The following is a 20,942-nucleotide window of genomic DNA, read 5'->3' as shown; positions in this document are numbered from 1 at the left end:
CATTTAAACCTTACAATATACCAATAAGGTAGGTATTATTACTTCTATTTAACAGAAAAGGAACTGAGGTGAAGCAGTGAAGTAAGATGGAAACCTGAATCTGGAAATGGTCCCTTCGACTGGCTCTGTCAACAAAATGGCCCCAGAAGGCATTTGTTGCCACAAGCAAGTAATTTGAAGCCTGCTATTTCTACTTTCAAGCCCTCCTTTTGGAGTTTGCTCCTTCTTTGGCTCCCTCCTGTGCCATCATCCCCCAAATCCTTTTGGTTTCTGATTCACTATACTTTTCTCTTTCCCTTCTACTGCTGATCTCTGTCCTCCTAAGGTCACTCTGACTCTTTTTTTCTTGCTGTCCTTGATACTCCTCTTCTTTTAACTGACCCTCAAACAGTGATTTCCAAAGGGTTCTTTGTTTACATCTCTCATCCTTTTCTACTCTCTCTTGGAGAATTCATCAACTCTTATTATTTCAAATACAACCTACATGCTGACATTTCTCAAATATATAGTTTCCAGCATAGATCTCTCACCCTTGAGCTTTAAACTCATTTAATTGCTTACTAGATATTGCCAGTGAGACGTCACTTAAGTACCTTGACTCAGTTAGTATAAATCTGAACTCATAATATTCCTAATTGGATCATCTTCTTTTTTTTGATTTAATAAACTTTTATTTTTCCAAATGTACAGCTGGTTGGACCTATTCATGCATCTTCACCAGCAGCTGGAGCATCTCTGCCCTTGGTATTTCTGGTGTAAATTACTTGAACTCTGTGCTTTGAAACCAGTTTGATAAGTCCTCTACTAAGGAGCTCCTGAAGGACTGCCCTAGCCATGGAGCCTCAAATCTTCAGTCTTTCAGAGACCACAGCTGGGGTTATAAGTTTATAGTTCGGAACTTCCTTAGAGAGTTTGTCATAGGTAGCTGTGTCAAACAAGACTAAGTTATTGAGCTTGTCCTGAACTTTGCCTTTGGACCACTTCTTCTTTTTGGCCTTGCCCCCGGATTTGTTCACCAGGTCTTTGTCTTTCTTGGCCGACTTTCCGGCATCCTTCTTCTTCTTGTCGTCCCTTGGGCGGCATTGTGAAGCTTGGAGAGCAGCAGCGGACACTGCAGCCTCACTAAGATGTCGGACGGATCATCTTCCTTTATCAAATGTTGGTTCCAATTCAAGCCTGAACCAGAATTCTGTAAGCCATTCCTGGTTCTCATCTGTTTTTAATTTCCCAGTTCCATTGAATTACTAGGTTCTGCTGACTTTATTTCCTCAATATGTCTTAAATCCATCCCTCTTCTCCACCTCTGCCACCACTGTTGAGGTTATGGACTTTGCTGTCTCTTGCCTCTTGGTCTACAACCCAACCAGTCCTCTCGCCTATAGATTTGTTTGCCTCACATCCACCCTTCCTTCAAATGGCTACTCTAATAATCTCCCTAAAGTACGATCTGATATCTAAGTCTCAACTAAAGGTCTTGGCCCTTGCCTATGCTCCTGCTTCGTTTCTGGATGGCAGGAATTAGTGTTCACATCATCATGAAAGTATTTTGTGCAATATCTTTTATTCTGCAATATTTGAAGGAGAATTTTTTTTTCTTTTCTTTTTTCTTTTTTTTTTTTTTTGTTTTGAGACGGGGTCTTACTCTGTTGGCTCAAACTCCTGGGCTCAAGTGATCCTCTCACCTCTGCTTCCCAAAGGCTGGGATTACAGGTGTGAACCACCACACCCAGCCCAGGAGGAGAATTTTCTTGACAAAATGTTTCTCTGCTACCAAGTACCATGCTGTTGACGCCTGCCCAGGACTTTATCTTGCTCTAGCAATACCAAACTCTTTGTAATTCTTATACACATCCCACTTTCACTTGTGTGTCTTTGCTCATAATATCCTCCCTGCTGGGTGTGATTCTCCACCTGCCTGCCCCTGAGTATTTGGACATCTTACTCCAAGACGCCTTTCCTGTTTCTTCTGGCCGGGTTAAGCAGCTTTCTTCGGAGCTTACATAATAATCTGCTCACATATGTATTTGTCTCTCCCCTAGAGAGTGAACTGTTTAAGGGCAAGGACTTCATTTCACTTATATCCTAAGCACTTAGCAATTGCTCACTAAATGTAGAATGAATGATCATCTGGTTATTATATTTATTTTTGTACAGACTGAGAAAAAAGGAAACATAATTATCATTTAGCTTTGTCAGAAGATTACATAGAGTATCAAATCTATTATACGTTAAAATCACAGGTAAAACTCAAATATAGTCTAACATACCTTAACACATTTATTCATTCGCATACGAGGTAAGAGCAAACACATTAATCATGAACCACCTGTTAGTGAATATTAAGTATAGGTCTATTTAGAAATAAATTATATCAAAAGCCTGATATAAGTCTTACTGTTCTGTATGTTAAGATCATTATTTCATCATAAAAAGACAATATTGGTCATTCTGTTCAATATATGATCACTTATGGATTTAAATATATAACCCCTAAACATTTACTACACTGTAATAAGCTCTTCAATTATAAAATACCAATTAAGTCCTATTTTTCTTTTCAATTAAAAAAAAAAAAAGGGCCAAGGACAGTGGCTCATGCTTGTAATCCCAGCACTTTGGGAGATGATGTGGGCAGATCACTTGAGGTCAGGAGTTCGAGACCAGCCTGGCCAACATGGTGAAACCCATCTCTACCAGAAAATATAAAAATTTGCCAGGCGTGGTGACGAGTGCCTGTAGTCCCAGCTACTTGGAAGGTTGAGGCAGAATCGCTTGAATCTGGGAGGCAGAGGTTGCCGTGGAGTGGACATCACACCACTGCACTGCAGCCTGGGTGATAGAGTGAGACTCTGTCTGAAAAGGAAAAAAAAAAAAAAAGCCAGACAAAGCCAGGCATAATGTTGTATACCTGTAGACCAGGGGTGTCCAATCTTTTGGCTTCCCTGGGCCACACTGGAAGAGAAAGAATTGTCTTGAGCAACACATAAAATACACTAACATTAAATGGTAGCTGATGAACCCCCCCCAAAAAAAAATCACATTTAAAAAAAAAATTAATTAATTTTTTTAACCCGCCACCTCGCCCGGCTAGTTTTTTGTATTTTTTAGTAGAGACGGGGTTTCACCGTGTTAGCCAGGATGGTCTCGATCTCCTGACCTCGTGATCCGCCCGTCTCGGCCTCCCAAAGTGCTGGGATTACAGGCTTGAGCCACCGCGCCCGGCCTTATTAATTTTTTTTTGAGACAGTCTCCCACTTATCGCCCAGGCTGGAGTGCAGTGGCACGATCTCGGCTCACTGCAAGCTCCACCTCCTGGGTTCACGCCATTCTCCTGCCTCAGATTCCCGAGTAGCTGGGACTACAGGTGCCCGCCACCACGCCCAGCTAATTTTTTGTATTTTTAGTAGAGACAGGGTTTCACTGTGTTAGCCAGGCTGGTCTTGATCTCCTGACTGTGATCCGCCCGCCTTGGCCTCCCAAAGTGCTTGGGATTACAGGCGTGAGCCACCATGCCTGGTCAAAAAATCACATCATGTTTTAAGAAAATTTACGAATTTGTGTTGGGCTGACTTCAAAGCTGTCCTGGGCCACATGCTGGTTGGACAAGCTTGCTGTAGACTCAGCTACTCAGGAAGCTGAGGCAGCAGGATCACTTGAACCCAAGAGTTAAGGCTGAAGCTATGATCAGGCTGGGCAACACAGAGAGACCTTGTCTCTCAAAAAAATAAAAATTAAAATTAAAAAGGACATTTTCATATAATCAAATTTCAAAGGCTGTATATAATTTTACGTACCAGGAAACCAATTAGCTACCATTTAATTTCTTTCACCTTAGAAAATAAATACATATACTCACATCTGTATACTTACCATCTAATACAATTCCAGCAATTTCTCTCCCAACAGGAAATAAATCCTTTTTCATCTTCATTTCTGCCAGAAGCTAAATCATGACAAAGGCTGTTAACATACTATTGTCAGAAGAAATCCTGGACTCTATTATGTGTAAGGAAAGCAAGAGCAAAAGTCAAATCACAGAAAGGGCAAATATGGTTCAAGTTTTGGAATTAAGACAAAGCAAATAACTTCACAAAATAGGTTTCTCTAAAGGGTAGGAAACGAAGAATTTACTGAGGCATTAGTTGATCTGCAGGACTTAGGAATGAATATTATTATTCAAATTACCATTAACATCCTTTGTTTAACATCTTTACTCTGCCAAGTATGAAGGGAAATTATGGTCAAAACATTTCTTGGTTGTCTAAACACTATCAGTCATCTTATTCAGGTGAAGGGAGGGTAGTCTGGAGAGAAGGCTGTTGAATAAGGGGGTGTGGCCAATGAGAACAAAGGGTTCTCCATTCCTATACCCTTTAAAATCACCTGAGTTGTTAAAAGCCTTGGGTTAGGGAGTGGGTGAGAAGTAGTGATGGATATTAACAGGTAATCTCCCATATAATTTCAGATTCATGGTGACTGGAGTTTCTTTTCATTAAGGCTAAATTTTTAAGAGATTGGTATTTTATTAGACTGTGACCAAATTAATTATAAGTACTTGTCTTTTGAAGTAACAGGGTGTACTAAGATAAGCCTGTGGTTTAAGGTCCTGGCACTTAACATTAGAGATGCTGAACGTAGCTGTAGATACCATAATATTTTAGGAACAGTAAGTAAAAAGAAATTGAAATAATTCTCTTCTATGTTTATTTTTCAATTTTCTGATCTCCTGTATGTATACCTGATTGTCAGAAGTCTCTTATTCAATATGGAACACTATACTTTTCTTAAGATGTTCATATGACATTCTTACAGAAGTACTAGGTGTTTTACAGTATTTCTTTTCTTTTTTTTTTTTCAGATGGAGTCTCGCTCTGTCACCCAGGCTGGAGTGCAGTGGTGTGATTTCAGCTCACTGCAACCTCTGCCTCGCAGGTTCAAGCAATTTTCCTGCCTTGGCCTCCCGAGTAGCTGGGACTACAGGCACGCACCACCATGCCCAGCTAATTTCTGTATTTTTAGTAGAGACGGGGTGTCACCATGTTGGCCAGGATGGTCTCGATCTCTTGACTTTGTGATCTGCCTGCCTCGGCCTCCCAAAGCGCTGGGATTACAGGTGTGAGCCACCGTGCCTGGCCACAGTATTTCTTTTATGCACATTTGTATGGACTTAAAACCATGGTTTTAGCAATTAAATCCTGGCTCCTTCACTTACCATAAGCATTTTCTTACATTACCCACACAGTTTTCATAACCATTATGCTTAACAGATGTGCAATATTTCATTCAACTGATTTTACCATAATTTACTATTTATTTCTGTTAGACAAGGAGATTATTTCCTAGGCTTGGATTTTAATGGATTTTTCAGTTTTAAAAAAAACATCTGAAGACAGAAATCTGCAGACAAGATCTACTACTAGTACTCTTGTGAAAAGACTTCAGGGGATCCCACTAATGCATTTGGCAAGTCATGCTCATGTTACAGAGTTGCCCAATGAAAGCCTATGCCCGGTCTGTAATTTCCTAAGTGTGACTTTATCAAAGAAGACTTTTAGGTTCCTAAAAATTATAGTCACATTATAATGCAATAAGTTATGGGTCATGTAAACTATGGCATTAATCCTAAAAAACAAAACAAACAAAAAAACGGAGTAAATGGATCTGCTCAATTATCATGGCACATTTAACCACAGTTTATTCACCACTGAAAACGTTCTATGTATTTCATGGTCAATAACGAAAGATTACTGCAGGGCAGTGTGAGGTAGAGATGTATGTTTATGACAGAGCAACGCAAAAAGAAATGACAAAAGATGAACCATAACTAATGATATTAATTAAATATCTAATTGGTAGCTAATAAACTGATTAGGTTTCTAGTTTCTATTTTACTATTTATTTCTTCCTTAATAATAGGCTTTGTTAATTATAAACTGTTTTCTGCAATGTAAAGGACTTTATAAAATATTATAAAATATTTACATTAAATATTTCTATTTTCTTCTAAAATATTTGTATTTTCATATAAAATACGTAACTTCAATCAGACTAATAATGTCCCTTATACAGAAATATACAAAAGCACACTAAATTTTCTCCCCTAGCTGTTCTATTCTTCTAAAGATGGTAGGCCGGGTGCAGTGGCTCATGCCTGGAATCCCAGCACTTTGGGAGGCCAAGGCAGGTGGATCACCTGAGGTCTGGAGTTTGAGACCAGCCTGGCCAACACAGCAAAACCCATTTTTACTAAAAAACATACAAAAATTAGCTGGGTGTGGTGGTGCACCCCTGTAATCCTAGGTACTCAGAAGGCTGAGACAGGAGAATTGCTTGAACCCAGGAGGCAGAGGTTGCGGTGAGCTGAGATTGCACCACTACACTCCAGCCTGGGCGACAAGAGCAAAACTCCATCAAATAAAAAAGTTAATAAAAATCAAGATGATAATAAATTCTTCACATGGAGATGTCAGTTATCATTGTATTTATACACTAAATACACTAAGAAACTCTCATTTTACTTTGCACCATAATAAAAGAACCAATACCTTTGTATTTATCTGGCTGAGAGCACAAGCTTTAACTTGAAGTTTCACAAAGTTATCTTCTGTAACAGGAAGATTTTCCTGGAACCAAAGGATAATAAAAGAATATGTTATTTCACACATTCCTATGAGAACATGTTTATGCTGTGAAAATTTTCACACATAAACAAAATTAATCAGACCCCAAATCTCACAGCTAATTTTAACAACTATAAGTAATTATAGAAATGTATATAATAAAAAAAGAATAAAGAAAATTTGGGGGTACAATTTTAAAAAAGCTTTCGGACATATATTTTTAAAAGTACTCAAATAACAATATGGATATATATGTAGACAATAAAGTTAGGATAACAAAGTAAAGCAGCAAATAGTGTACTCCTTTATTTCAACCTAAATAATCTCAGAACATCGGCTCTTCATGTTTACAGGGATACCCTTAAACACATATACACATAACATATAGCCTTTACAAATTTTTTTTTTTTTTTGGGCATGGAGCCTTGCTCTGTTGCCCAGGCTGTAATGCAGTGGAATGATCTCGGCTCACTGCAAGCTCCACCTCCCGGGTTCATGCCATTCTCCTGCCTCAGCCTCCTGAGTAGCTGGGATTACAGGCATGAACCACTATGCCTGGTTAATTTTTTTTTTTTTTTGTATTTTTAGTAGAAGACGGGTTTCACCACGTTGGCCAGGTTGGGGTCTTGAACTCCTGACCTCAGGTGATCTGCCCGCCTAGGCCTCCCAAATTGTTGGGATTACAGGCGTAAGCCAGTGAGACTGGCCAGCCAGTCTTTTGGCTTGCTACAAACCTTTCTAACAATCACCAATACTGTATATGAAAATTCTAATATCTATGCTTAAAGTAATAAAAAGCTTAGTGATAATATGAGTATGAGTGATCATTTAAAACTTAGTAAATGAGGTAACTTTGGCAATCTCTGAAATGTGTATGGAAAACAATATTTTTCTACCCCTCGCTCCCTCACCCAGGCTGGAGTGCAGTGGTGCAATCTCCGCTCACTGCAAGCTCCGCCTCCCAGGTTCACACCATTCTCCTGCCTCAGCCTCCCAAGTAGCTGGGACTACGGGCACATACCACTACACCGGCTAATTTTTTGCATTTTTAGTAGAGACGGGGTTTCACCATGTTAGCCAGGATGGTCTCGATCTCCTGACCTGGTGATCTGCCTGCCTCGGCCTCCCAAAGTGCCGGAATTATAGGCGTGAGCCACCGTGCCTGGCCGAGACAAGGCCTTTTCTGAAATATAGCTACTTTCTGAAAACTTGCATTATTGTGGTATTACATGTTATTTCGCAACATGTAAGACTATTAAGTTTGTTCTGTCTTCCTAATACCTTTTACGCTACCACCCTGAGGAACTAAAACCTCTTTTGCAGCAATTCTTTTAAAAATATTTTTTAAAGTAAGGTAGTGTAATGCCTCCAGCTTTATTCTTTTGGTCAAGATGGCTTTGGCTATTCAAAGTATTTTATGGTTCCATATGATTGTTACAATTTTTTTTTATTTCTGTGAAAAATGCCATTGGCGTTTTGACTTGAATTGAGGGATTGAATTGAGTCTGTACATGGCTTTGGGTAGTATGGACATTTTAACAATATTAATTATTCCAATTAATGAACACAGATTATCTTTCCACTTATTATTGTTCTCTTCAATTTCTTCCATCAATATTTGATAGTTTTCATCGTAGAGATATTACACCTCCTTGGTTAAATTTATTCCTGGGCATTTTATTTTTTATTCTTTATAGCTATTTAAATGGGGTTGCCTTCTTAATTTCTTTCTTTTTTTTTTGAGACAAGTCTTACTCTGTTGCCCAGACTGGGGTGCAGTGTCAAGACCACGGATCACTGCAGCCTTGACCTCCTGGGCGCAAGTATCCTTCTACCTTAGCCTCCCAAGTAGCTGGGACTACAGGTGTCAGCCAGCATGCTTGGCTAACTAAAAAAAAATTGTTTTTGTAGAGACAGGGTCTCCTTTTGTTGCCCAGGCTGACCTTACTCCTGGGCTCAAGTGATCTTTCACCCTCAGTCTCCCAAAGTGCTGGGATTATAGGCGCCTCGCCTTTTAATTTCTTTTTTAGATAGTTTGCTGTTGGTATAGAGAACTGCTACTTGGCCAGGTGCGGTGGTGCATGCCTGTAACTCCAGCACTTTGGGAGGCTGAGGTGGGAGGATAGCTTGAGCCCAGGAATTCGAGACCAGCCCGGGCAACGCGGCGAAACCTGCCTCTACAAAAAAAACAAAAAAAAAGTCAGTCGGACAAGCATGGTGGCACATGGGAGCTGATGCTGGAAGAGATTGCAGTGAGCCCAGATTGCACCACTGTATTCCAGTGTGGGAGACAGAGCAAGACCCTGTCTCAGAAAAACAAAACAATAACTACAAAAAGAACTGCTATTATTTTTTTTCTTTTGGAGACGGAGGCTTGCTCTGTTGCCCAGGCTAGAGTGCAGTGGCACAAACTTGGCTTACTACAACCGCTGCCTCTCAGGTTCAAGCAATTCTCCTGCCTCAGCCTCCTGAGTAGCTGGGACTACAGGCACACGCTGCCACGCCCGGCTAATGTTTTGTATTTTTAGTAGAGATGGGGTTTCACTGTGTTGCCCAGGCTGGTCTTGAACTCTTGAGCTCAGGCAATCCACCTGCCTTGGCCTCCCAAAGTGCTGAGATTACAGGTGTGAGCCACTGCGCCCTGCCTCCTGATTTTTTATTTTGTATCCTGCAACTTTACTGAATTCATTAATTAGTTCCAACAGGTTTTTGGTGGAGTCTGTAGGGTTTTCTATATATAAGATCACGTCATCTGCAAACAATAGGGACGGTTTGACTTTATTCTTTCCAATTCGAATGCTCTTTCTTTCTTTCTCTTGCCTAATCGCTCTGGCTAGGGCTTCTAGTACTATGTTGTACAGAAGTAGTGAAAGTGGGCATCCTTGTCTTGTTCCAGATTTTAGGGGAAAAGCTTCCAACTTTTTCCTGTTCAGTATGATGTTAGCCGCAGGTTTGTTATACATGGCTTTTATTATATTGACATATATTCATTCTATGCCTAATTTATGTAGGGTTTTCATCATGAAGGGATGTTGAATTTTATTACATGGTTTTTCTGTATCTATTGAGATGATCAGAGGGTTTATGTCTTTCATTCTGTTAATGTGATGTATCACATTTATTGATTTGCTTATGTTGAACTATCCTTGCATCCCTGGTTTGAATACCACTCAAACACGGCTGTCAGGGAAATAGATATCAAAACTACAAGAAGATATCCCCTCATCCCCATTAGAAAGGCTATTATCAAAAAGACAAAATGTAACAAATGCTGGTGAGGATGTGGAGAATGGGAACTCTTAAACACCACTGGTGGTCATGTAAATTAGTATAGCCATTAAGGACAAAAATATGAATGTTCCTCAAAAAATTAAAAATAGAACTACCAGGCTGGGCGCAGTGGCTCATGCCTATAATCCTAGCACTTTGGGAGGCCGAGGCGAGCGGATCACCTGAGGTCAGGGGTTTGAGACCAGCCTGGCCAGCCTGGCCAACCTGGCAAAACACTGTCTCTACTAAAAATACGAAAATTAGCCAGGTATGGTGGTGCATGCCTGTAATCCCAGCTACTCAGGAGGCTGAGGCAGGAGAATCACTTGAACCTGAGAGGCAGAGGTTGCAGTGAGCTGGGATGGCACCACTGCACTCCAGCCTGGGCAACAGAGTGAGACTCTGTCTCAATTAAAAGACAAAATAAAATTAAGAAAAAAAAAACAACTACCATGTAATCCAACAATCCCTCTCCTGGGTATGCATACAACCAAAGGAAATGAAAGCAATATGTCAAAGTGATAGCTGTACCTCCATGTTTACTGCAGCTATTCACAATAGCAAAGATATGGAATCAACCTAAGTGTCCATCGACAAATGAATGGATCAAGAAAATGTGGTATATATACACAATGGAATACTATTCAGCCATAAAAAGAAAAAAATCCTGTCATTTGTGAAAATATGGATAAATCTTGAGAATGTTGTGTTAAGTGAAATAAGCTAAGCACAGAATGACAAATGCTGCATGATCTCACTCAAATATGGAATCCTAGAAAGTTGATTGCATAGACTTAGAGAGTCCAATAATGGTTATTAGAGGCTGTGGAGATTAAAGGGGTAGGAGCTGGGGAGAGAGGTTTGTCAACAGGTACAAAATTACAGATAGATGGAAGGCATAGGTTCTGGTGTTCTATTGTACAGTAGGGTAACTATAGTTAAGAATGTATTACATATTTCAATATAGCTAGAAGAGAGGATTTAGAATGACACAACAAAATGGCAAGTATTTTACTGATGGATATACTAATCACCCTGATTTGATCATTACATAATCTATACATGAATCAAAAGATCACATGGTACTCCATAAATATGTACAATTATGTGTCAATTAAAAACAAAATAAAACTTAAAAAACAGTTAAACTACAATATGAGCCACCATTTTCACATAAAATTTAAAGGAAAGTACTGTAATTTGAGGAGTTTCATTTAAGTAATTTTTCTTCATTAAGTCTCACTCAAAATAACATGTCATTTAAAAGTGGGTTTATTGCATATAAAGATACAGTAACTTCTTTAATGATTAAACATTTTTTCTTACCCTTTCTTGAAATACAAATGTTATTTCTTCATCTGTGGAACTCTGTTGGAAATATAAGCCTTTCATAGTCACCTAAAAATAAATACATATACATGAAATAAAATAACAAGTCTTCCAGACTAAATGTAAGCAAAAATGGAAAAACAGCACTGGCAAAGGATAAAATGACAACTACAATGTAGTTTTCAAATAAGTACATTTAGAAAATCTTTCTCAAAGTGATCAAATAAGAGAACATGCAACACTCTCTGGGCACCTGTCTTACTGAGAATGTGTTTACATTTCAACCTTTTACTACAAAGGCAAACATGCTTCATTTCACTTTCCTACACAATAAAAAAGATTACTTAAAAGAAGTCTTATGATGGCCAGAGAACCTCAATTTTATTTACCTTTTATTAAATTTTCCTTTATTTACCATTTGTCAAAGGCTTTCAAAGTCTTAAAGATCGTTAAAAAGGAGAAAGCGAACAGCCAAGACACTGGTTGAAACTGTGGCCCTAATTCTTCTCTGTCAGTCTATAAACCATTTAATGAAAGTATTTAAACCTACAGTCGGGCGCGGTGGCTCACACCTGTAATCCCAGCACTTTGGGAGGTCAAGGCAAGCGGATCATCTGAGGTCAGGAGTTCAAGACCAGCCTGACCAACATGGAGAAACCCCATCTCTACCAAAAAAAAAAAAAAAAGAAAAAAGAAAAAAAAAATTAGCCAGGTGTGGCAGTGCGCGCCTGTAATCCTAGCTACTCAAGATGCTGAGACAGAAGAATTGCTTGAAACCAGGAGACGGAGGTTGCAGTGAGCCGAGATCATGCCATTGCACTTCATCCTGGGCAACAACAGCAAAACTCTGTCTCAAAAAAATAATAAAATAAAACAAATAAGCTTATATTCTGTGAACTTCTTGAGGCATCTCTAAAGATTCCACAAGTGTTTCTTTAATTTTCAGAGTAATTATATAGTAAGACTATTTTTTATGCAAATTTTACAGAAGTATAAAATATAGAAAAGTACACAAATGCTTGAAGCGCCTAACTTGTTGAATTTTACAGTGTGAATAAGTCCACGTCATGGCAGGAGACACATCACTGTACACCTCCAGAAGTTCCCTGTGTCCCCTTCTTCTCCTAAGGAGACCCAATATCCTAAGTTTTAACAGCACGGATTAGTTTTGTCTGCTTTTGAACTTTATATAAATAAAATTATACTTTTTAACGTCTGTTTTCTTTCTTTCTACATTAGGTTTGTGAGTCTTACTCACATCCTTACTTGTAGTTGTATTCCATTCATCCCGCATTGCTACATAGTACTCCATTGTATAAACAAATTGCTATTTATCCATTCCACTATAGACAGACCCTTGAATTGTTTCCAGTTTGGGGCTCTTATGAATTGTTCTGTTAAAAACAGTCTTGTATATACTTTTTGGTGAAAGTACTATTACTTTGTTTATGGAAACTGAGTTTTAGCTTAAAGCACATAGTTGGTGTCTCATAGCGAAAGCTGGGCCAGAACTGGGATAAAAACTAGGTGCTACTCATTCCAAAGTCGTTACTCCTAACCATGGTATTTAATGGTTTCCTACAGAGCTGCTAACATTAGATATATCAACTAAAGTTGAATACTTTCTTTCTTTTTTTTTTTTTTGGCGATGGAGTCTCGCTCTGTCACCAGGCTGGAGGGCGCAATCTCGGCTCATTATCTATCTTGGCTCACTGCAACCTCTGCCTCCCAGGTTCAAGCAATTCTCCTGCCTCAGCCTCCCAAGTGGCTGGGACTATAGGCATGCACCACCACATCCGGCTAATTTTTGTATTTTTAGTAGAGATGGGGTTTCACCATGTTGGCCAGGATGGTCTTGATCCCCTGATCTCCTGATCTTGTGATTTGCCCACCTTGGCCTCCCAAAATACTGGGATTACAGGCATGAGCCACCGCGACTGGCCTAAAGTAGAATATTTTAAAGATAATTATTAAGTACCTGTTGATAGTTCTGGCTACATAATTTGCAGGGTCTAGTGCAAAATGAAAATGTGGGAAGTCTTGTCTAGAAATTATTAAAATTTCAAGATAGCAGAGCATGAAATCAAGCAAAAGTCTCTTCTGAATGTGAGATTAGTGAGACTGCATAGGCCACAGGCCCATAAAGCCAGCTCTCTGCGTTGAATGTTAGTGGATCTACTTGGATCCAAATACGTAAAGAGCTTTTACAGATTGTAGTTGAGCAATGTTGCTGGTTTCCAGGATGTGATAACCAAATGCTGGAACTAACAGAAATGAATACACATTCAAGATATATATGGAAATTATGTATGTAACATTATCAATGAAGTATATAAAAGCAGAATTAAGCTAGGTCAAATGATTAATTCTAACCCGTTGGTTGCAGAAGGTGTTTGTGTCAATGTTTTTGGGGGCTGGGGAGAACCTAAGCATGTATACAGCAGTTACATATTCCCTCTAGCATTAAATCTAACCTCTTTTGCCTACCTTTGAAGGATCTCTAAAACGCATACTCACTCTCCCTACTCTACCTTACTGCTTCCACAATTTCCAAGCACATACCCTCTGTCTATCTAGTCAGTATGACTTCACAACATGGTTACTCCATCTCAGAGCTTCTAGGCATGGCCTCTTCTCTGACAGAATGCTGTAATTTACAGATTCTGCTAAATAAATAAAGTTCAAGTTATAACCCCTCTCTGGAATCATCCCCAGTGACTCACTCCATTTGTTCCATGCTTCCCAATGTCATTACATACTAAAAAAACTTTGCTTTATTTACTAACTAGAGTGCTTTACCCACCATTGGCTGGGAAAATCTATATCGATTATTATTAAATAAAAAAAAAATCTCTGTTCCTACTCAGTCTGGAGTTACTAGAACTGCCTTTTTGAGAAGTGGAACAATTACATATCAACGTCTTGATTTCAAAGCATCTTGCGTTGTGATATTGGACACTACTGTTTTCTCTGCCCATTGAATCTTGAAATATATGGCATGTTTCCCAGATAAGCAGTCACATGGACCTTAGACTGTGCCCCAATTTCAAAGACCCTGGAAGACAACTGCTTCTTTGTACCCCTAATATCCCCTAAAACAAATATTGTGTATATAACAACGGTAATATTTTTAGTCACATCATCCTACCTAGTTTCTCTAAATTAAGTGAAAATTGCCCTGGTTGGTGGAAAAAAGTAAACTTCAGTTGGTCCAATTAAGAATTGTACAGGAACAAAAATATCCTTAAAGTTACAAAGTAAAGAAAGAGAGGTGTTTTTTCACAAAAGTAGCCAGAAGAAAACTGAGGAAATATTTGTCTTGCAATCCCAAAAAAGGAATACTGAGTTCCTAGTACTAAGAAAATGGTACACTGGATGGTATTCAAGGCCCACATGGTTTCCTAGGCAGATTAAATAAAACAGTCTATTATTTAACGAAATTTTATTTCATTGTATCTTTTGTTTTTTGTCTCACACTCTGCCAAGTCTCACATTATTTAATAAAATTTGTATTGACTTAAACACATTTGCACACAGGACATAAAAGTATTAAACATTTTACAAAATAAAAATATACATTAAAATATACAGGCTGAGCATGGTGGCTCACGCCTGTAATCCCAGAACTTTGGGAGACTGAGGCAGGTGGATTATGAGGTCAAGAGATCGAGAACACCCTGGCCAACATGGTGAAATCCCGTCTCTACTAAAAATACAAAAATTAGCTGGGCAAGGTAGCATATGCCTGTAGTCCCAGCTACTTGGGAGGCTGAGGCAGGAGAATCTCTTGAACCTGGGAGGCAGAGTTTGCAGTGAGCTGAGATCGTGTCACTGCACTCCAGCCTCCAGCCTGGCAACAGAGTGAGACCCTGTCTCAAAAAAATAAAAATAAATAAATAAAATATATAATACTTATGACATTTCTAAGAAAAGTCATGTAACTTCAAAATTATAAGTTCTACTATAAATTTTACTATATCAAAAAAATACGATATAAAACTTTTTGGCCAGAGTGGTGGCTCCCACACCTGTCATCCCAACAATTTGGGAGGCTGAGGCAGGAGGACTGCTTGAGCCCAGGAGTTCGACAGCTTGGGCAACAAAGCAAGACCCTGTCTCTTAGAATAAATAAATAAGCCTGGCATAGTGGCGCTCGCCTGTAGTTCTATCTAGGCATTGGAGGCTGCTTTGAGCTATGATCACCACTGCACTCCAGCCTGGACAACAGAGCGAAACCCTGTCTCTTAAACACACAAAACTTTTTAATTACAATAAATCTGTTCAAAAATGTAGGCTGATATAGCCTGTGAAAAGCATAAAAACTTTACATTTTTACAGGTATATCAGAATTTTAAAATGTTTGAATTAATCTACCAACTGAGGATTACGTTAGCAGTACTATAAATTTTTTTTTTTTTTTTTTTTTTGAGATGGAGTCTCGCTCTGTCACCCAATACAGTGGCGTGGTCTCGGCTCATGCAAGCTCCGCCTCCTGGGTTCACGCCATTCTCCTGCCTCAGCCTCCCGAGTAGCTGGGACTACAGGCGCACGCCACCACGCTCAGCTAATTTTCGGGGTTTCACCATGTTAGCCAGGATGGTCTCAATCTCCTGACCTTGTGATCCACCCACCTTGGCCTCCCAAAGTGCTGGGATTACAGGCATGAGCCACCGTGCCTGGCCACTATAAATTTTTATAATGGCCACACAGTAAACTTACTAAAAAATCTGGGGAAACAAAAATTAAGAAGATAATACCAATTTTAAATACTTTTTAGCAAAAGCAGAATGAGAACTTTGCATAAATTAAACACTTAACTATAAACACTTCAAGAAAGTAGTTAATAAAGATACTGATCTGTTAAGGGATTTCTAAAAAATCAATGGGAAGTAGTTTCAAAAGGTTTCATCCTTCTTATAATAGCAACATGAACTCCACCTGCTCCTTTGTTACAGTCAATCCCCCAAGAAACTCATCTATTCTTTATTGTAAATAAAACTTCTACAAATCATTCCTTACCTACACTTTCAGGCCAAAAGTGTTCTGAGCATCAGACCAACTTCAAATTCAACAGACATAAAGCTGGACTCATCTTTCCCCCAAACAAGATTTTGCTGTCGTCTCTAGTCATCAAGAATACCTTAGATCCATCCCATCACCTTCACTCTGGTGATGTGCAAACACCTCAATGCCTCAGGCTTGGGTTGTGGCGATAGGCTGCCAAATGCTTTCAATACTCTCCTGCATTCAACCTGTCTACTCCCCTATGGCTAATTTAATTCCTGAAAGTCCAAACTCCTCTTCCTACATGCTCAAATTTGTATTATTCCCCAACACAAATTTTATAATACTATGGCCATTTCAGGCTCAGAGTTCGGTTATAATGTTTCTAACCTACCTTCATTTTTATTTTAAGGAAAGCAAAGATATATATAAACAGCTAGACAAGAGAAAAACATACATATATGTAAACAGCTAGACAAGAGAAAAACAGAAGTCAACTCTGAAATGTGGCCCTGTATGCTCAACCTGGTCACCATGCCAGGCTCTCTTGGGCTGTTAGAGTATCCAATACCCTATTCCCCATCCAGCACTGGCACCTGTGCACAGCATTATACTACTAGCTAGATTGTTAAGGGGAAATCTTCAGTTATATTTTGATCATTTGTGAAGAGGTGAATTAATGTTACGTTTTAACAATATTCACATTAATCTGAGGCTTTTCGTACATAGCCACACATTGGAAAAATAAATATACCTAAATATTTGATTAAAAAGAATATAGTCACCATAATCAAAGCAACTAGCTGGAGGTTTGGCTCAAATATTACACTCTGCAGGCTGTGGAGGATGGTAGTCCTAACGGGTCAGGTCTGCTTCTTTTTTTTTTTTTGAGATGGAGTTTTGCTCTGTCACCTAGGCTGGAGTGCAGTGGCGCAATCTTGGCTCACTGCAACCTCCACCTCCCGGCTTCAAGAGATTCTCCTGCGCCTCCCGAGTAGCTGGGATTACAGGCGCATGCTACCACACTCAGCTAATTTTTTTGTATCTTTAGTAGAGATGGGGTTTCACCACGTTGGCCAGGCTGGTCTCGAACTCCTGACCTCGTGATCCACCCGCCTCGGCCTCCCAAAGTGCTGGGATTACAGGCGTGCGCCACTGCGCCTGGCCTGCCTCTTAAAGAGGGTAGTGAATGCATGGTCATAACAGTTGAGGATATCTCTACATGGTATAGTCAACAGTCTCCAGAAATCTGTATATTCAAAGCACACTTTGCACAAGCAATGAGTCTACAGGTGTTTTGCTGCGTACAACTGCAGTGGTCTTTTGTGCCTGTTATTACATAAGATGGGCACAGGGCTTATATTTGGCTAAACCTTGGAAAGCAATTCCAGCTAATAATACAAGAACTTTAGGTATTATAATTTAAAACTAAATGGAAAACGCGTAACATTAGATGGTCCCTATCACTAGAGGGACTGAAACAGAGGCTGGGTACATATTACAGGGGCTTCATAAAGGAGATTCCAGCATCAACTGAGCGGGACAGGTGGATCAAATGACCATTTAGTTTTCTTCTAATTGTGACAATCTTGATAAATATTATCAAAGCATATTCGATTGAATTTATACATGTGTGGCACAATCTCTACATCTTATGCAACCTGAGATCTAAAGATAAAGGAGCAGAAAAGGAAAATTGTTTCTTTTTTGCCTATCTAGTACAGTGGCTCTCAATAAAGAACTTTTTGGATCTCAAAAGAATTTCTGACGTCTCACCACCTCCATGAGGGCTTTATTATCTGTTGATTTTCAGATGGTATTTTCACTTAAGAGTCTCGGGTTTCTTACATGACCAATTTCCCACCCATATCTCTGGGTGTTGGAGACGTGGGATGGTCATTATCCCACAGACCTGAAAATCTCTGGTCCAGTTGCTATTCAATGTAGGGCTATTTAATATAACATGATCCAGAACAACAGAAACTTAACTTTCATTTAGATTTTTGAATGAGCATCATATTTTCCCATATCGTACTACTGGGGAACAAGGGAGCGAATGGTTTGATGAATGAGTCTTCCCTTTATAAGCTGGCTTAATCATGTGACTCTGGGACAATGCAGGTGGAGGTCCCTGGTGATGAGAACGACTATTTGAGGGATCCTCCCGAAACTCTACCACACCACAGTTACTTGCTCCCCTCCAATCCATTTAACTGACTTTCTTTTCCACCTACTAACACGATTGAAGTTTGTAAATGCTTAATTTTCCAGTTCACTATAGGATTGTGGAGAAACCACTCCTTGCTTCAAATGAAAAATACGAATTGTAATTTTGATAAAATATTTAGTAATTCAAAAATCAAGAGAAAATAATTACATGTCTTTATTATGCACACAATGGAAGATTTTTTTTTCTGTAAAATACCATATTTTAGCATATGTAGATATGTGGATTTTTTTTCGAGACAAGGTCTTACTCTGTTGCCCAGGCTGGAGTGCTATTGTTGTGATCTTGGCTCATTGTAACCTCCGCTTCCGGGGTTCAAGCAATTCTCCTGCCTAAGCCTCCCGAGTAGCTGGAATTACAGGCGTGCACCACCACGCCCAGCTAATTTTTCTATTTTTAGTAGACCTGGGGTTTCACCATGTTGGCCAGGCTGGTCTCGAACTCCTGGCCTCAAGTGATCCACCTGCCTCAGCCTCCCAAAGTGCCGGGATTACAGGTGTGAGCCACCACGCCTGGCCAATATGTGTATTTTTGCTCTTCTACTAATAAAACTCTCCTGAGCTCAATGTAGTACTGTTCATTGGGTCTACAAGAAGAGCATAGTTATCTTAGAAATATTTCATTGCACAAGGCTGGAAGCTTGATCTTGTATGGGAAACTACCCCAATTGCAAATCTAAACGTCTTATCCCCTACTGCAAGCTGGAAAAGAGGCATCAGTAAGGGAAATTAGCGATAAAAGGTAGTAATTATACACTGCAGTGGCTGCTGGATCTGATTTAGAAGTCATAACTGACCCGAGCTTGAATCCTGGCTCTCCTACTTATTAGCTGTATGACTTTGGACTACTTAATTTTAACCTTTCTGGGCCTGAGACCCCATATCTTAGATAATAATAGCAGTTATCTCAAAGGGTTGCCATAAGGATTAAATAATACATGCAAAGTACTCAGCGCAACATCATACTTTCAGAAATGTTGGCTATTTTGACTATTATTTCTGTAAATTGGGCACATCTCAATTACAGAGAATCTCTAAACTAGTTCTGAATCCCATCTCATAGAGTTGCAAAGGGTTTGGTCAGTGCAACCTTATTTTTCACACCTTTTAATTTCTGCAGTAGGCTACTGTAGCAGTCACTAGCACAGGTGGCTACTGAGCACTCCAACTGTGTCTAGTCGGAACTGAGATGCCCTGTAAGTGGAAAATACACATCAGATTTTGAAGATTTAATACGAAGAATATAAAATCCCAATTTCTAAATATTTGATTAAGCGTTGAAATGGTAATGTCTCAGATATACTAGGCTAAATGAAACATATACTTAAAATTAATTTCACGCGTTTCTTTTCACGTTTTAAATGTAGCTATCCCAAAATTTAAAATGACATAAGGGACTCGCATTATATTTGCACTGGGCAGAGTTCAGGTAAAACGCTGCTACTCATAACGTGGACAGCAGCACCTGGGGGCTTGTTAGAAACGCAGTTGTTCGGCCCTGACCCAGACCTATCCCAAGGCGATGCTTACATCTCGCTCCAGATGATTCCGCTGTTTAGCGTAATGAAGAGGGCCGATCTGGCTCAAAAGTAACGTACAGCAAATAATTACTAACTGCTTTCCGAAAACAGCAAAGTGATGAGGAAGAAAAAAGTGGCTGAGAAGAAGTAACAGAGAAAGAAAAAGACACTCAAATTCTAGGAACAAGAAGCAGAGGAGAAAAACCCAACCTGGGAGATTAAGTGGAAGGGCACTCCCAGACCTCTACCTCCATAAAAGTACAGGGAGATGCAAACTGAGATAAGACCTACAGTCAAAACCCGTCAAGGTCCAAGGAAACTGTCCCTCAAATCTAGTCTTACCCACCCCTCAGCCCTCAGCGGCCTCAGCTAAACTAGGCCTGGGCCCGAACAAGTCCCAGGTTGAGGTTCGACGCGAACCACCATCCTCCCCCGGGCTGCACGGTTCCGTGGGGCATCTCTCCACCTTTCGCTTAAAGTCCCATTTCCCAAGACACAGGACGCTTTTTCCGGGGCTCACCTGCCTCTGAGCCGCCACAACGGCCTGCACCTTCACCACCGCCACCTTCAAGTCCTTCCGCAGAGAGCCCGCCCCCTGCTCCCATTGGTCAGGCCGCTCGTCACTCCTGAAGGGCGGGGTCGGACTCGCGAGGCTGTCGAGAACGCCATGGCAACCAGTCGTGGAACTACATCTCCCGTGATGTTCCGCTCGGGGGCGGAGAAAGAGGCGAGGCACCGCCCCAAGGACTACCAATAAATGGGCGAAGTTGGAATCGCCTGGATGGGTTCCGTTTTATGCAAATCCTAACCGAAGATCACACCCTTCCTCGTTCCAACCACGGGCCCGGCCAACCCCTCTGGCTTGTGCTTCGCCTCCTTTTTCCTTTCCACATTATTCTCTTCTTTAAAACCTCCAATAATTAAGTCAATTAAGTGCATTCTATCTAGTGCCTCGCACGGCAACGAGCAGATG

General features: G+C 40.0%; 1 protein-coding gene across 5 annotated transcripts in view; it reads right to left on the bottom strand.

Annotated features, from left to right (window-relative positions):
• The window catches only part of CRYZL1 (crystallin zeta like 1), a 49,491-nt gene extending 28,873 nt beyond the window's left edge, over positions 1-20,618 (bottom strand). For all 5 annotated transcript variants that reach the window (XM_023190840.2, XM_023190845.2, XM_023190834.3 and 2 more), the window contains exons 1-4: positions 20,490-20,618; positions 11,217-11,288; positions 6,546-6,623; positions 3,871-3,943 (exon numbers count right to left, since the gene is read on the bottom strand). In XM_023190840.2, coding sequence (XP_023046608.2) covers positions 3,871-3,943; positions 6,546-6,623; positions 11,217-11,282 — 217 coding nt within the window. In that variant the 5' untranslated portion in view covers positions 11,283-11,288; positions 20,490-20,618. The remainder of the gene's footprint in view (positions 1-3,870; positions 3,944-6,545; positions 6,624-11,216; positions 11,289-20,489) is intronic.
• Between the last annotated feature and the right edge of the window lie 324 nt (positions 20,619-20,942).

This window comes from Piliocolobus tephrosceles, chromosome 19 (genome assembly GCF_002776525.5).
Source record: "Piliocolobus tephrosceles isolate RC106 chromosome 19, ASM277652v3, whole genome shotgun sequence".
NCBI lineage: Eukaryota > Metazoa > Chordata > Mammalia > Primates > Cercopithecidae > Piliocolobus > Piliocolobus tephrosceles.
The sequence above is the reverse complement of the archived record's forward strand: the minus strand, read 5'-3'. Positions and strand labels throughout refer to the sequence as shown.